This window comes from Gymnoscopelus braueri (assembly GCF_963280865.1).
Source record: "Gymnoscopelus braueri genome assembly, chromosome: 4".
Classification (NCBI taxonomy): domain Eukaryota; kingdom Metazoa; phylum Chordata; class Actinopteri; order Myctophiformes; family Myctophidae; genus Gymnoscopelus; species Gymnoscopelus braueri.
Window position 1 is genome coordinate 5,493,669 of NC_137605.1, and position 17,522 is coordinate 5,511,190.

General features: G+C 38.8%; 2 protein-coding genes across 3 annotated transcripts in view; both read left to right on the forward strand.

Annotated features, from left to right (window-relative positions):
* hs1bp3 (HCLS1 binding protein 3) overlaps positions 1–17,522 on the forward strand; it is a 259,964-nt gene that overhangs the window by 49,156 nt on the left and 193,286 nt on the right. The window lies entirely within an intron of this gene.
* LOC308083954 (CD209 antigen-like protein C) overlaps positions 11,262–17,522 on the forward strand; it is an 83,680-nt gene continuing 77,419 nt past the window's right edge. For both annotated transcript variants that reach the window (XM_080426389.1, XM_080426388.1), the window contains exons 1-4: positions 11,262–11,381; positions 11,521–11,647; positions 13,400–13,510; positions 14,526–14,636. In XM_080426389.1, the coding sequence (XP_080282515.1) occupies positions 11,521–11,647; positions 13,400–13,510; positions 14,526–14,636 (349 nt within the window). In that variant the 5' untranslated portion in view covers positions 11,262–11,381. The remainder of the gene's footprint in view (positions 11,382–11,520; positions 11,648–13,399; positions 13,511–14,525; positions 14,637–17,522) is intronic.

A 17,522-nucleotide genomic window follows, 5' to 3' on the forward strand; every position in this document is an offset into this window, starting at 1 on the left:
AAGATAGAGACTTCCTCTCACAATGGCCTCATGCCATGGCACAACTACTTCAGAGAAAACCCAAGAAGAAATTGTATTGTGAACCCAGTATGGTGAATTATATCGAATCGTTGGTTGAGTGAAACTTCACATCCCTGCCCTTTCAATATTAACACTATAAGACTGCTTTTTCATTACACAGCTGACTGTAGACTAATGTTTTCTAGTTTATCTGTGCCTGTTTTGTTTAACTGTGTCAAAAAATCATCAGGGTGCCCACAGCCCTGTGGGAATTTATAACTCAATTAAAAATGTTCCAGGAAAGTCATTACCGTGGGAAAGCTGAATCATCATTTAAGGACATATTACCCCTCAAATTAACGCCCTGATATTATACTTACTTCGGACTTGGTGGAGGCTCACCAAGTCTGGATCACGGGTGTTTGGAAGCTGAAGTACCTTTACAGTGGTGTCAAATGATGTGCTGTGGAAGGCAGATGATATGTTGATTATACTTGGATGCTTGGACATACATATTAATATGACAATAGTAATTAAGAAGAAAATGAAGTCTTGAAAAAACTGATTATCAGATAGGCTATCTCTGCCTTCCGAAATGTCTGTGGACATTTAAATTCAATATGGGCTGGAACAGCAGCAAAAACGACAGCTATCAAACCTACACCTACTTCATTATCAGCTACTGTATATCAAGTATCGGTTAATGCAAAATACTAACTGTTCTTCACTCTGTTCTTCGGCCATTCAACTGCACAGGAATATTTCAACTTAAGATGGTTTACCAATAGATCTTTAACATAGTGTTTACATTCCTCAGAAATGGAAAAAAACTTTGAGAAAACTTTGGATTATAGTTGCTTAACAGCACAAATTAAAACCAACAAAATATCAACGTCTAATGGCGTTAGAATTTAACGTTGTGTATCATAACGTTAAAGGTAGGGTAAGTGATTTGCGTTGGTTAAAATAATTGTTAAATAGCTCTATATTCTGATAGTACTCATTGCTATAGAGTGTTTGTTCAGTATTAGGAGTCTCCTTGTCTCTCCAGCTCTTATTAAACAGAAAATGCATTTTCGTTTCAGTTTCAGTTTCATTTCCAATTTTATCCAACCAGGACAGAGAACTCAATCAGGATACAGATTAAACAAGTGAAATTGGAAGTGATGACACTAAGAAATGAGCATGCAAAATTGGAACTGGAACACTATACAAATTAAGCTTAAAAATTGGTACTTTCTCCTGATTGGCTGAGATTTTGACACCTACCGAAAAATGTATTTTCTGTTTATTAAAGAGCTGGAGAGACAGGGAGACATATGTTACTGAAAAAACACTCTATAGCAATGATTACTATCAGAATATAGTATTTTAACCTTTTAGCAAAATACTTTTTGTTTTAACCAAAAAATATCACTTACCCTACCTTTAAGCAGACATTGGGCTTTGATCACAATATCCGACAACAAAATGTCGGTATTCTTTGTCAATTTGACGTTAGCATGATACGTTGAACAGATGTTGGTTACTCACCAACACAACTAAAATCCAACAAAAAAATTGTGTTTAATGATGTTATAATTTAACATTGTGTGGTTGTTTGCATAATGAGGTTAAGCAGACGTTGGGTTTTGGTTACAATACCTGACAACAGCATGTCAGTATTCTATGTCAAAATGACAGCATGATACCTTGAACAGATGTTGGGTATTGGTTACTCACCAACACAACTAAAATCCAACAAAAAAACAACGTTTAATAATGTTGGAATTTGACATTGTATGGACGTTAGCATAAAGACAGTGATTCCAAACTCTTGAACTTAGGCATAACTGCCAACGTATATAAAAATAATCAACATTTTGTAGCACTCCTTGTAAAATTTAAATTAGAAAGATAACGGAAAGGTCAAGGAAAAGTTACATCGGGCAATTAAAATGTTTAACTTACCATATGCAACGTCAAAAAGACACAGGCCCCGGGGACTTATTCTTGCCATGATGTCAACAGAGGTTGTACTGGAGTGTCAATTCATGTGACATGAGGAACGGCATCATTCTTCTGGGTGCATCATCCAATGAATTACCTCCTGTGTCTCCAACCATGACAACCTGAGAGTATGGTAAAAGTCACAGGAAGGAAAATGCCATATTAAGTGAACAGCTAAGATATTATTCTATCTTTACACCTCTTAAGGTCTTTAAACACCAGGGACATGACGAATAAACTAAAATCCAACAAAAAAACAACGTTTAATGATGTTAGATTTTGACATTGTGTGAACGTTAGCATAATGACGCTAAGCAGACGTTGGGTTTTGGTTACAATACCTGACAACAGCATGTCAGTATTCTATGTCAATATGACGTTAGCATGATACGTTGAACAGACGTTGGGGATTGGTTACTTACCAATCAATCTTCAACATAGTGTTTACATTCCTCTATTATGTTTATTTTTTTTAGGTGGGCTTTACTGTTAGGCTTGGCCAATATTAGACTGAAAATAATGTCTTACAAGCTAATATAATTGTTAAAACTATGATAAAGGCTACACAATAAAAAGAGTATTCAAATGCAACCAACCCTTATGCCTGATTTTTTGTTACACTGCACTGTCTCACACAAAAATAGCTGTGAGGCATGTGAGCTTTACCCTTCAATAACACACATTCCCAACTGAAAACATGAATCATGAACAACAGAACTTCCCCTAAAATAAGACATTATCTTTAAAAGCTGCAATTTAAATGTTTAACTCAGCAGCACCAAGCCACCAACACAAAGCAGTGGGGATCAGTCCATCTAGTTAATGCAGTAGGCCTATAGCCTCTTTCTAGTTTCCACTGTTTGCCACAAAAGGCAGGTACTGTAATCATTTTGGGCAAAGGATTTATTCAAACAATGCCAGTTGTTTCAAAAACATGCAAAGAAAAGGAAAAGAAAAACAAAAAAACAAAGCATGACTGATTTGCACATGAAGAAATCACCTCACTCGGTCATAAACAGAATGTAGAACTTTATTTTAAAAAAAGTCAAATATTTCATTTCAAGTTAGAAGGAAATTAATTATTAACTCACCTGTGCAAAAGATTGTGATTCTAGAAGTCCTGGGATTCTCAAAAAAACATCTCCATGCACAAACAAGTATCTCTTCCTGTCTTCTCTCCCTCTTAATTCAAACTGCAGGCTGCTGGAGCAGTTACCAGTTGCAGTCTGGTGTTATACAACTGTGGTCCCACCCACAAGTCCAATGAGTCGTCCAATGAAAGAGCAGAACGTTGCTCTACTGCTCAGTGATTTGAGGAGACATTTGACAATCTAGTTTGAAATGTATTGTTGTGCAGACGTTGGGTATTGGTTAATTACCAACACAACTTAAAACTAACCAGATATCAACGTTTAATGATGTTGTATTTTTTTAAATTCATGTGTGTGTTTCTATCTGTGAGTGGTTGAATCTCAGAGGCACGTTTCTATACTCGTGTATATTCCCTTGAGCAGAAAAACTTCACAGGACTTCGATGTAAAAAGAATCACAAAAAGATTTATTCAAAAAAATGTGTTCCCTGGTTACAGAAGTGATCTAAAAGCAAGTTCTCAAACAAAAAGATATACTACGGTCAAAAAACTGTGTCGCTCTGACCTTGTCTTGAGCATCAACTGAATCTGCACAGCCCTGCACACACAGGTGATAGAAATCTTAATCAGCACTGCCCTGGGCACACTCAGGTGTTAGCAATCTCAATCAAATTCTCAGTTACACAACCTGAGCTCTCTTCTTAAAGCTACAGTAACAGCATTGTTTTTAACCTACAGAACCTCATCATGAATTAAACAAATTATTGACTTATTTAAACCTTTTTAACTTAGCTTATTTAACAATCATATACTTCGATATACATGAACTGTTTAGGCAAAAATACAAATCACAAAATAAGCAGTTATTAATATAATAAACACAATATTCAAACTTGGCTCCCACACTATCTTTTGATACTTTATTATTTTACTCCACTACATATCAGGGCAAACAATTATTTTACTTTTTGTGATTGATTGATTGATTACTTTATAAGTCAGAAATTTAAACAGCATGAGGTACAGTCAGGCATTTAGGCTGAAAGGGTAACAAAAAGTGTCTGTCTGTCTGTCTGTCTGTCTGTCTGTCTGTCTGTCTGTCTGTCCATCTGTCTGTCTGTCCATCTGTCCGCCCTTCCGTCCACCCAGTAGTACATACATAGTGGTGTGGATGATAAACGGTGTCACAGTCACACACTCTTGCTCCATATGTCACAACTTAGGAAGACCCTGGTTTTGAGGTAGGCCGGTGTCTATGCATTGTAATGTATTGATGCATTTCTTTTCATATGGGTTTATTATTTAGGGCAGCATAGGTTACTGGTTAGATAATCAGAAGGTCCCCGGTTTGCCTCAAAGGCCCTGGACGGGGCGAAGTGTCCTGAGCAAGACACTGTAGGGGTGGACCCCGACAGTCCACCCACCCCAAGCGCTCAACATAAAACATTTGAGCAGCCATAAGCTGTGTGAAGCTGAAACTGAATTTGCCCTCTGGAACTAAGGAAGGTCATAAGGGCAAATTATTGGCTGTCTACCTACCTCACTGTCGGTCGCATTCCTTTAAGATGCAGCTGGCTGATCACCAACAACTAACATCTGCTAAAGCGGAAGGAAAAAGGTATAACTGGCCTTAACCATGTTGCCTTGGCTCTAAATCCACACTGGCAAAGAAACCTGTAGCTAATCAGTCTCACATACAGCCCCAGGTTAACTATAGGTGGGCTGCTGGCATGTGCCTCAGGAGCAACTTGATGGTATTTGTCTGAAAGTCAAATTCAGTTATCTGGAAAAGGCTGAGGGTTATAGAACTGCACAAACACTTTTCTGGGCCATGGGGTGGCCCTGTAGCTCATCTGGAAGAATATAGTTGAACCACAGATGAAACAGCTACAAATTGCTCTGGTTGGACTTTTGCAGCTTAAACAGATGCTAGATCATTACTCTATGTCACAACCTTCAGTACTTATTGTCCATATTCTACAGTCAGACTATGTTGGATTTTGTTTAAGTAACAGCCACATTAACCCAGCAAAATATCTACATCTAATGAGGTTTGAATGTTGAGGGGATCTTTTCATTATGAAGTTTAGCAGACATTGGGTTTTGGTCACAATACCCACACAAGACGACTGAATATTGGTATTTACGTCAATATGACATTGGCATGAGACGTTAAGAAAATGTTGGATTACAGTTGCTTAACAGCATATATAATGGCGTTAGTATTTAACGTTGTGTGCACGTTAAGATTATAATGTTAAGAAGACGTTGGGCTTTGGTCACAATACCCAACAACAAAATGTCAGTATTCCACGTTAATGTTACGTTAGCAAGAGACGTTGAACAGACGTTGAATGTTGGTTATTCACCAACACAACTTAAACCAACAACAAATCTACATCTAATGGCGTTAGGATCTAACGTTGATGTGTGGCTGTTAACATTGTAATGTTAAGCAGACATTGGGTTTTGGTCACAATACCCGACAACAGCATGTCAGTATTCTACGTCAGTACAACGTTAGCATGATATGTTGAACAGACGTTGGGTATTGGTTACTTACCAACACAAATTTAAACTAACCAGATATCAACGTTTCATGATGTTAGGATGTAACATTGTGTGGACGTTAGCATAATAACGTTAAGCAGACCTTGTGTTTTGGTCACGATACCCGACAACAGTATGTCAGCATTCTACGTCAGTACGACGTTAGCATGATACGTTGAACAGACGTTGGGTATAGGTTACTTACCAACACAACTTAAAACTAACCAGATATCAACGTTTAAGGATGTTAGAAATCTAACATTGTATGGACATTGGCATAATAACGTTTAGCAGACGTTATGTTTTGGTCACAATACCCGACAACAGTATGTCAGTATTCTACGTCAGCACAACGTTAGCATGATACGTTGAACAGACATTGGGAATATTACTACCAACACAACTTAAAACTAACCAGATATCAAAGTTTAATGATGTTAGAATGTAGCATTGTGTGGACGTTAGCATAATAACGTTAAGCAGACGTTGTGTTTTGGTCACAATACCGGACAACAGCATGTCAGTATTCTATGTCAGTACGACGTTAGCATGATACGTTGAACAGACGTTGGGTATAGGCTACTTACCAACACAACTTAAAACCAACCAGTTATCAACGTTTAATGATGTTAGAATTTAACATTGTGTGGACGTTAGCATAATAACGTTAAACAGACATTGGGGTTTGGTCACAATACCCGACAACAGCATGTCAGTATTCTACGTCAATATGACGTTAGCATAATACGTTGAGTAGACGTTGGGTATTGGTTACTTACCAACACAACTTAAAACTAACCAGATATCAACGTTTAATGATGTTAGAATGTAACATTGTGTGGACGTTAGCATAATAACATTTAGCAGACGTTGGGTTTTGGTCACAATACCTGACATCAGCATGTCAGTATTCTACGTCAATACGACGTTAGCATAATATGTTGAACAGACGTTGGGTATTGGTTACTTACCAACACAACTTAAAACTAACCAGATATCAACGTTTCATGATGTTAGAATGTAACATTGTGTGGACGTTAGCATAATAACGTTTAGCAGACCTTGTGTTTTGGTCACGATACCCGACAACAGTATGTCAGCATTCTACATCAGTACGACGTTAGCATGATACGTTGAACAGACGTTGGGTATAGGTTACTTACCAACACAATTTAAAACTAACCAGATATCAACGTTTAATGATGTTAGAATGTAACATTGTGTGGACATTAGCATTATAACGTTTAGCAGACGTTGTGTTTTGGTCACGATACCCGACAACAGTATGTCAGTATTCTACGTCAGTACGACGTTAGCATGATACGTTGAACAGACGTTGGGAATAGGTTACTACCAGCACAACTTAAAACTAACCAGATATAAAAGTTTAATGATGTTATAATGTAGCATTGTGTGGACGTTAGCATAATAACGTTAAGCAGACGTTGTGTTTTGGTCACAATACCGGACAACAGCATGTCAGTATTCTATGTCAGTACGACGTTAGCATGATACGTTGAACAGACATTGGGTATAGGTTCTTTACCAACACAACTTAAAACCAACCAGATATCAACGTTTAATGATGTTAGAAATTAACATTGTGTGGACGTTAGCATAACAACGTTAAGCAGACATCGGGTTTTGGTCACAATACCTGACAACAGCATGTCAGTATTCTACGTCAATATGACGTTAGCATAATACGTTGAGCAGACGTTGGGTATTGGTTACTTACCAACACAACCTAAAACCAACCAAATATCAACGTCTGATGATGTTAGACATCAACGTTATGTGGACGTTAGTAAAATAACGTTGGGCAGACATTGAGGTTTGGTCAAAAATCCGACAACAGCATGTCAGTATTCAACGTCAACCTTACGTTGGGGTAATACGTTGAACAGACGTTGGTTATTGGTCAGTTACCAACACAACCTAAAACCAACCAAATATCAACGTCTAATGATGTTAGACTGCAATGTTGTGTGGACGTTTTCATAATAACGTTGGGCAGACACTGAGGTTTGGTCAAAAATCTGACAACAGCATGTCAGAATTCGACGTCAAACTGACGCTGGGATAACACATTGAACAGACGTTGGTTATTGGCTAGTTACCAACACAACCTAAAACCAACCAAATATCAACGTCTGATGATGTTAGACATAAACGTTATGTGGACGTTAGTAAAATAACGTTGGGCAGACACTGAGGTTTGGTCAAAAATCCAACAACAGCATGTCAGTATTTGACGTCAAACTGACGTTGGGATAATACGTTGAACAGACATTGGTTATTGGTCAGTTACCAACACAACCTAAAACTAACCAAATATCAACGTCTGATGATGTTAGACATCAACGTTATGTGGACGTTAGTAAAATAACGTTGAGCAGACATTGAGGTTTGGTCAAAAATCCGACAACAGCATGTCAGTATTCATCGTCAACCTTACGTTGGGGTAATACGTTGAACAGACGTTGGTTATTGGTCAGTTACCAACACAACCTAAATTCAACCAAATATCAACGTCTAATGATGTTAGACTGCAATGTTGTGTGGACGTTTTCATAATAACGTTGGGCAGACACTGAGGTTTGGTCAAAAATCTGACAACAGCATGTCAGAATTCGACGTCAAACTGACGTTGGGATAACACATTGAACAGACGTTGGTTATTGGCTAGTTACCAACACAACCTAAAACCAACCAAATATCAACGTCTGATGATGTTAGACTGCAATGTTGTGTGGACGTTTTCATAATAACATTGGGCAGACACTGAGGTTTGGTCAAAAATCTGACAACAGCATGTCAGAATTCGACGTCAAACTGACGCTGGGATAACACATTGAACAGACGTTGGTTATTGGCTAGTTACCAACACAACCTAAAACCAACCAAATATCAACGTCTGATGATGTTAGACATCAACGTTATGTGGACGTTAGTAAAATAACGTTGGGCAGACACTGAGGTTTGGTCAAAAATCCAACAACAGCATGTCAGTATTTGACGTCAAACTGACGTTGGGATAATACGTTGAACAGACATTGGTTATTGGTCAGTTACCAACACAACCTAAAACTAACCAAATATCAACGTCTGATGATGTTAGACATCAACGTTATGTGGACGTTAGTAAAATAACGTTGAGCAGACATTGAGGTTTGGTCAAAAATCCGACAACAGCATGTCAGTATTCAACGTCAACCTTACGTTGGGGTAATACGTTGAACAGACGTTGGTTATTGGTCAGTTACCAACACAACCTAAATTCAACCAAATATCAACGTCTAATGATGTTAGACTGCAATGTTGTGTGGACGTTTTCATAATAACGTTGGGCAGACACTGAGGTTTGGTCAAAAATCTGACAACAGCATGTCAGAATTCGACGTCAAACTGACGTTGGGATAACACATTGAACAGACGTTGGTTATTGGCTAGTTACCAACACAACCTAAAACCAACCAAATATCAACGTCTGATGATGTTAGACATCAACGTTATGTGGACGTTAGTAAAATAACGTTGGGCAGACATTGAGGTTTGGTCAAAAATCCGACAACAGCATGTCAGTATTCAACGTCAACCTTACGTTGGGATAATACGTTGAAAATACGTTGGTTATTGGTTAGTTACCAACACAACCTAAAACCAACCAAATATCTACGTCTAATGATGTTAGACTGCAACGTTGTGTGGATGTTGTCATAATAACATTGGGCAGACATTGAGGTTTGGTCAAATATCCGACAACAGCATGTCAGTATTTGACGTCAAACTGACATTGGGATAATACGTTGAACAGACGTTAGTTAATGGTTAGTTACCAACACAACCTAAAACCAACCAAATATTAACGTCTGATGATGTTAGACCTCAACGTTATGTGGACGTTAGTAAAATAACGTTGGGCAGACACTGAGGTTTGGTCAAAAATCCAACAACAGCAAGTCAGTATTTGACGTCAAACTGACGTTGGGATAATACGTTGAACAGACATTGGTTATTGGTCAGTTACCAACACAACCTAAAATCAACCAAATATCAACGTCAATTGACGTCAAATTATTACGTTGATACAGTGTTGGAAGTTGACGTTGGTCTAACGTTGGATTTTGGTTAGCTGACGTCACGACCTAAATCCAACCAAAAATTAACGTCAATAGACGTCGTGTGCCAGCTGGGCATAATCTTTTACAATAGGTGGAAAACATTACATATTGTAAAAAATGGCATGAGATTAGCATAAATGTGGCATGTCTGTACAGAGGCAGCTTGTAGGTACCCATGTAACTCATTTCCATTCACATTGAGGTGAGAGGTCAAGGGACCATTTGGAAAATGTTGATGGCAATTTTTCCCTCGCCAAAATGTTGCATCATCCGGCATTTAGCCTTCTTCCTGACAAGGTTGGTCCCATTAGAAACCTGAGGTCGTTTACAATCAAATGGTAGCTCTACCTTTTGGCTGTGTCTCACCGGTGTTCCTGCCAGCAATCCTGTAGGTCTCATAGCGGTAATAAAAAATAGAATAAAAAAGTATTTATTTTAGAAGTCCTACTGTATGGATGCCCTCATAAGTACTCTACTAATTAGCTCTAGGTCCTTCAACATGCAGTCAGTCTATCAAATAAATACAAACTAAAGGGACCCAGCAGGATGGTCTGTTGGGCAAACCATAGGCTACTGTACTACACAGGCTTATGAAACGACCTCATATTTAGACACTATTTGATTGTTTGCTCCTCCTGTTATTACATTAGTCACAATAATCAATCCTTAATAATCAATAATCAATCCATTATAGTTATGGTTATAGTAATAATTACTAGGACGGCACCCTTTGAGCGCCAGCCTATTTGGGGCCATGCATGTAGAGAACGATGCATGCCATTTCAAACAGGTTCACTGTGCAGACCAATGGATGCACGACATACACAACATTACAAACAGTACTGTTGTTCTCACTGCAGCACAGATAATAGGAGGCAGGATGTGAGGAGCTGTGCGTTGAAAACACTCTGTTTCCTGTGAGAAAAAAGCTGGGGTCGTCGACCACAAACTGCTGTTCACAGTCATTTGTAACATCAGTCAACATCATACATTGATACTTATTATTATCTACATTAACACAGTGTCACCACTATTTCTTCTTTAAACTCTCTATAATCAGATTTAAAATCAGAATGATTTTATTGGCCTGTTGTTTTAATTTATTGGTTAAATATTATTTTGACAACTTTTACGTACGAGTAAAACATGGATGAAGCCTAAATGTTTCCATTGTGGTCCATTAACCATTCAACACTCAAACAACTGGACAAAACAACAGTTCAGCAGACAATGACACAGAATACAAAATATACAGTTTTAAGCAACTCATAATAAAGGGTAGATCTACAACTCATAATAAAGGGTAGATCTACAGCAGTTGTTCAGGAAGGAGGAGAACACTTTTTGTTCTTTTTCTCCGCCCACAATTGTTCAGACTCATGTTCACACGTACATCCTGTGGTTAAGAGTCTACTGGCTACCTTGCATTGTGTGTGTGTGTGTGTGTGTGTGTGTGTGTGTGTGTGTGTGTGTGTGTGTGTGTGTGTGTGTGTGTGTGTGTGTGTGTGTGTGTGTGTGCTTTCAGATGTGTGTCCAAAACCACCTGCTTGGGTGAAGCATTGTTAAAGTCAGAGTAGAACAGACAGCAGCTCACAGACCAATGTAGGACAAACAGATATTGGACAAAGTGAGTAACATGATATTTAAACATATTCATGAATATAGCACATTACATTGTAATCACTTAATGCATAATATATGTACATTTTATAAGCGTAAACTTGTACTAATTAACTGGAGTTACTTTTTTTGCGTTGTTCCTTCAGATGTCTGGCAGGCCAGGCAGACCAAGGAGGGTGAGGAACGTTGGAGGAGACAGGGAGGAGAGGGTGGAGGAGGACAATGCAGATAATCCCAGAGACCAAGGCCCACAGGAGGCTATAGGAGATCAAGGTACACAGTAACACACTTATGTTTCTCTCTCTTCTCACATCGTTATCACAGCAGCTTGTCAGTCAAATGTTTAAGTAGTAGTTGTCAATGATTACAAGGAACATATCGCCATGTTGGACCAATAACAATCAAAAGAAACATCATGAATGTAATGAATTTTATAGCGCCACCAGGAGGCCGACTTTTGCTAAAAGGATTTTTTGATAATCCTTTCAGATGCTCTCCAAAAATAACGCAAATCTGTACACAGTATTAGAGCTTTAACAATCAGGCCTAAATATTTGAGCCTGGCTCAACCCAGCCCTACAGAATGTCAGCCCAGCCCGACCCGAAGCCTGATACATAATTGACAAATTGGGCACAGCCCAGCCCAAAACCCGTCATTTTTCTAAACAAGCTTCATTGCTGCATGCAGCCTTTTTTCTCATGAAATCTTGGTGATTTGTTAAGAACAGGAGTCATTCTCCCCTTTTCCAACTGTCTTTATTTAAAAAAAACAGCTTGGAGCAAATACAGTAGGGCTATATTAATGTATACAATTAGTCTATAATTGTAATAACCGTCCTAATTAAGGAACAAATAAACATCGGAGCCTGACTCAGAGGACACAGCCTCCGCTAAATCAGGCAGCAGGCGTACATCGCACAAACACAGTCACACACACACACAGTCACACACACACACACACACACACACACACACACACACACACACACACACACACACACACACACACACACACACACACACACACAGTAACAGAGACACACAACAGGATATACCGCACTGCGCTTGCCTGCCTGCAACCGGATCTGAGTAATACGACAAGTTGCTTATTGTGAACACAATAAGCTACAAAGGTTAAAGTACTACTCTGATAGTAATCATTGCCACAGAGTGTTTGTTCGGTCAGAGGGGTCTCTCCAGCTCTTTAGTAAACAGAATATAGTACATTTCCATGTAAGTGACAACATTTAAGCCAATCAGGAGAGAGCACTGAAAATGCATTTTCTGTTTAATAAAGAGCTGGAGAGACATGGGAGACTCCTTTTACTGAACAAACACTCTATAGCAATGAGTACTATCAGAAAATACAGCTATTTAACACTTTACCTTTAATTAATATATACATTTATTTGGATACAATAAATATTTTGTTGCCTAGCCCAGCCCGACCCAAAGCCTGACAACTACGTGACCAATTGGACCCGGCCCGGCTCGTGCCGACCCGGCCCGTCAGGTCCTGTCGGGCTCAGGCTGAAATCTTAAGCTCTATACAGTATCTCTAGTCATGTGATCAATACGGATCTATCTGATTACTCATATTCCATCCTGATTGGCTAACATTGGCTTCCAAAGTTTGCAGGATTAGTCTGTTTTGAACACAATAACTCAAATCATGAACGCAGCGTGCAGTTTCAGTAAAATTGTGCACGCTCATTCCCACTAGGCCAAGGAAGAAATGCTACCCTTTTCACATTGGCCTGTTATAGCGCCACCAGCAGGTAGATTTTTGCAAAACAAATCATGAACAAAATCATGTCTGATTGCTGTGAAAGGCCTAGGAAGAAACGGGACCCTTTTCACATTGGCATACTACAGCGCCACCAGGAGGCCACAATAACCTACCTGACCTGGCGGAGACCTGTGCTCCGAGGAGCACTTTTTCTAGTATTCACTCTGAGTTCTGTGAAATGAAACATTGAAGCTGATCATATTCAAGTTGAACTCTATTGTACTAATATCCTCCAGGTGTCCAGAGAGCCATCACCATTGAGAGAAGCATCTTTAGAGCAGCTGCAGTGTGCCTTACAGCGCTGTGTGTTCTAGGAGTGGTGAGAACCACAGACAGGGTCATGGACTGTGAGTATACCCTGGTCAAAAGTCAAATGAATGCACTTACAGTGGTGGAAAAAGTACTCAAATGTTTCACTTAAGTAAAAGTATCAATACTGCAATGTAGAAGTACTCTGTTACAAAATTACTTGAGTAAAAGTACAAAAGTATTGGTATCAAAATGTACTTAAAGTACCAAAAGTAAAAGTACTCATTATGCAGAATGTCCCATTTCACGTTTTCAAATCTATAAAAGTCTTTTGAAAATAGCAGATCTACAAGCTCACAATGTGTCGCATTGCGTTTTCTTTTGAAAATAGCAGATCTACAAGCTCACAATGTGTCGCATTGCGTTTTCTTTTGAAAATAGCAGATCTACAAGCTCACAATGTGTCGCATTGCGTTTTCTTTTGAAAATAGCAGATCTACAAGCTCACAATGTGTCGCATTGCGACGCATTGTTAGCTTGGATCCCGCTCGTTCATACATTGGCTGTGTATGACGGTGTTAATCATTTGCAAAGATCAATGCCCCGTTTAACACCAAAAAAGGCAAGCACCAAAGGTTAATGTGCAACAATTGTAGAGAACTCCATAGTACGACAGTTTTCGCTCCTTGCTTTTCCTGCAGCCTAAAATCTCCTCATGTCCACTCGCTTGTTCTTTTTTAAAACAGACCATTAAAGGCATAATAAGATCAGCTGTGTGGTGGTACGGTCTCTCTCTATCAGAGCATTATTGCTTTACCCCCCAAAAATGCGGTCTCTATTGCTCTAGCACACTCAACCGCTCTCTCTCTCTCTCTCTCTCTCTCTCTCTCTCTCTCTCTCTCTCTCTCTCTCTCTCTCTCTCTCTCTCTCTCTCTCTCTCTCTCTCTCTCTCTCTCTCTCTCTCTAGTATAGGCTAGTAGGCTACAATAGGCCTACATGAACACTCCTCCATTAATGTAAAACATATATATTGAACGCATATTTGAGTTGATTGCATCTTAACTGTAGCAACGGCTGAGTTTTTGTCTATTGTCACATGTTGGTCCTTTGCAGATAATTCAGCCATTAAGGAGTTGACCCTGGACAGAGACCAATGTAAGACCAGCTTTGACAACATGACCCTGGAGAGAGACCAGCTATATAAGGACCTGTGTGGGACAGCAGGTGAGAGAGATTACAAATCTTTCTGAAGGAAAATGTATTAGTCTATTATTATTTATATTGTAATTATTGTCAGGGAAGTGTGAATGGCATTAATGCTGAGTTCACACTGGCAGCTACAAAGATACAGTCTACCATTCATTTTCAATGGAAGCCATGAAGATACAAAGATACATCTGACATTTGTAGCTGCTACAAAGATACAACAGATACAAACAAGTTGAGCTGGTTTCAACTTGACAAAGATACAAATGTGCTGTGTAGCTTTGTCTCTTATCTTTGTATCTGCCAATGTGAACACAGCATTAAAGTTTATGAAATACTAAAAGAGATTTATATAAAAAATATTGTATTAATAATAATAAAATCAAAATAAATAGGTTTACCCTCCTTTATTCCTGAATACTTGTATTAACCACTTGAACCTTACCGTCTCTTTACTGGAGAAGTCATGCTAGGTGTACAGTACATACAGTACAGTGAAAATAGCAGATCTACAAGCTCACAACATATTGTGTTGTGAACAGGGTTCACCACAGAGTGATGAATAATATTACAGAAACCACAGACACAGAATGGAGGTAAACATAGTGCACAGCTGCAAACACAGTAAAACACTGACGGATACAGGATAGGTGGGCACTAGGCACATCTGGGCACCTCCATTTTGTCCAAAATGTTAAAAAATAAAATATTTGAAAAATGTTCTTAAGTAATGTGTGAAGTATACATGATGTGAACATGTGTACATCATTATCACACTTAATTCTATCCTTCAACTTCTTGTTTATGCCCCAAAATGACATGGATATACATAGCAATGTGTAGCAATTGTAGGAATATTAGACCTTAATTGTTGAATGTTTAAGCATGTTCTAATCATGCATACCTTACTTAAAAACTATTTTTTTTACATTTGGACAAAATAGCCAATTTAACACAGAGGTGCCCACTCATCCTTGGTGCCCACCCATCCTGTTACCACACTGGATACTAAAGTTACCTGACCTCTCCACACACCCTGCCAACCCCCCCCCCCCCCCTCTCTCTCTCACATTAAAAGTTGTAACGCTTGCTTGTTCTCACCTCACCCAATAATTAACTTGGGGTCAGCTTGATTGATTGATGTACTTTTATTTAGTAAGACATGAGAATAACAGTACATGGAAGTACAAATTCACAATACAAGGTCTACTAAACTGGAAGACTCATTAAGCACTGAGCTTGTTTAAGATGAGAACCCCATGCACACAAATCATGATGACATATAAGAGACAGACAGATACACACTACTATACAGAATGTCATACAATCAGCTTACAGGTTACTGGTATGAAGAGGGGAAAATATATATACAAAAGAAGAAAATGAAAGAGGGGGGGGGGGTAGGTTAAGACTTAGACAGGGGCCATTTTCGAATTGCAGCTAATTGTCCTCTAGTTCAGTGGTTCTCAACCTGAGGGTCGGGACCCCCAGGGGGGTCTTCACATAATTGTGGGGGGTTCCCAGATGACAGTGAAGTGACAATTTAAGGAACTTTAACCCATTAAGACCGGGAACTTTATCTGTGTCATTTTAATATTTCTTTCACTATTAAGAAAATAGCAGATCTACAAGCTCATAGCGTTGCACCGAGTGCCGCGCTATGAGCTTGTAGATCTGCTATTTTTGAAAAATCGTTATATATTTTTGCGAATCTTTTAATATATCTGTTTTTTTAAAGCGAACATTTGTAACTCAAATCTTTGCTTCTGGGGGGTCCCTGGAACAACATATTTTGAGATGGGGGTCTGAGGCCAAATATGAATCTAAAAATGTTGTCTAAATCCTAACAGTACGTTGCTATATCAGTGGTGCTCCAACTTTTCCACGTCAAGGACACCCCCAGAAGCACAGATCGGGGGAAGAAAAAATCACTTTAAAACATAATATACGTATATTCAAAGATTTTTCAAAAAATAGCAGATCTACAAGCTCACCGAGTGCCGCGCTATGAGCTTGTAGATCTGATTTTTTTAATAGCCAAAGTATGAAATAATGGTTAAAGTGGTTACACAGATACGTTCCCGGTTTTAATGGGTTAAGTCCTTTTTTAATACCTAAAAAAGAAAGAAAGAAAGAAAAGAAAAAGACCCTTTGCTGCATCAAAAGTAATCAACAAACTATACTAGTAAAACTGGTCAAACATTGGCCAAATTCTCAAATAATATAAGAAAGGGGGAAAGGTTTTGTGTTGTGAGCTTGTAGATCGGCTATTTTCACAATTTGTATCTGTGTCAACCTGAATGTAATGCCTCAACTACTATCCAAGTGCTTGTCAGGGTGGGGGGTCCCCTGTTCAAATAGGATTATTTTGGGGGGTCACGGCCTGAAAAGGTTAAGCACCACTGCTCTAGTTTCATATCCATTTGATATTTAATGGCAGAAAACGTGCATTTAGTAAAATATCTCCACCTTCCCATGAGATTAAGACGGACTTCATTCTCTCCACTTCCTCCAGTGGGGGGGGGGGGGGGGGGCACACAATGTACAGGTGCTCTGATGTGGGTGTGGGGTAATTAATGACTAGAATGTAATATGTCATCCCCACACTTTACCAAACGCAATCATTTTAAGATTTCTAGCTATTCAAAAATAGCAGCTATACAAGCTCATAGTGTAGCACCAATGCTGCGCTATGAGCTTGTAGATCTAAATTTTTTGAAAAATCATGAACATTTTTGAAAATCTTTGAATACATACTTTTTAAAGCGAACATTTGTAACTCAAATCTTTGCTTCTGGGGGGGTCCCTTGAACAAAACATTTTGAGATGGAGGTCCGTGGCCAAATACATATAATTTTGGGGGTCCTTGACATGAAAAAGTTTGAGAACCACTGATATTATAGC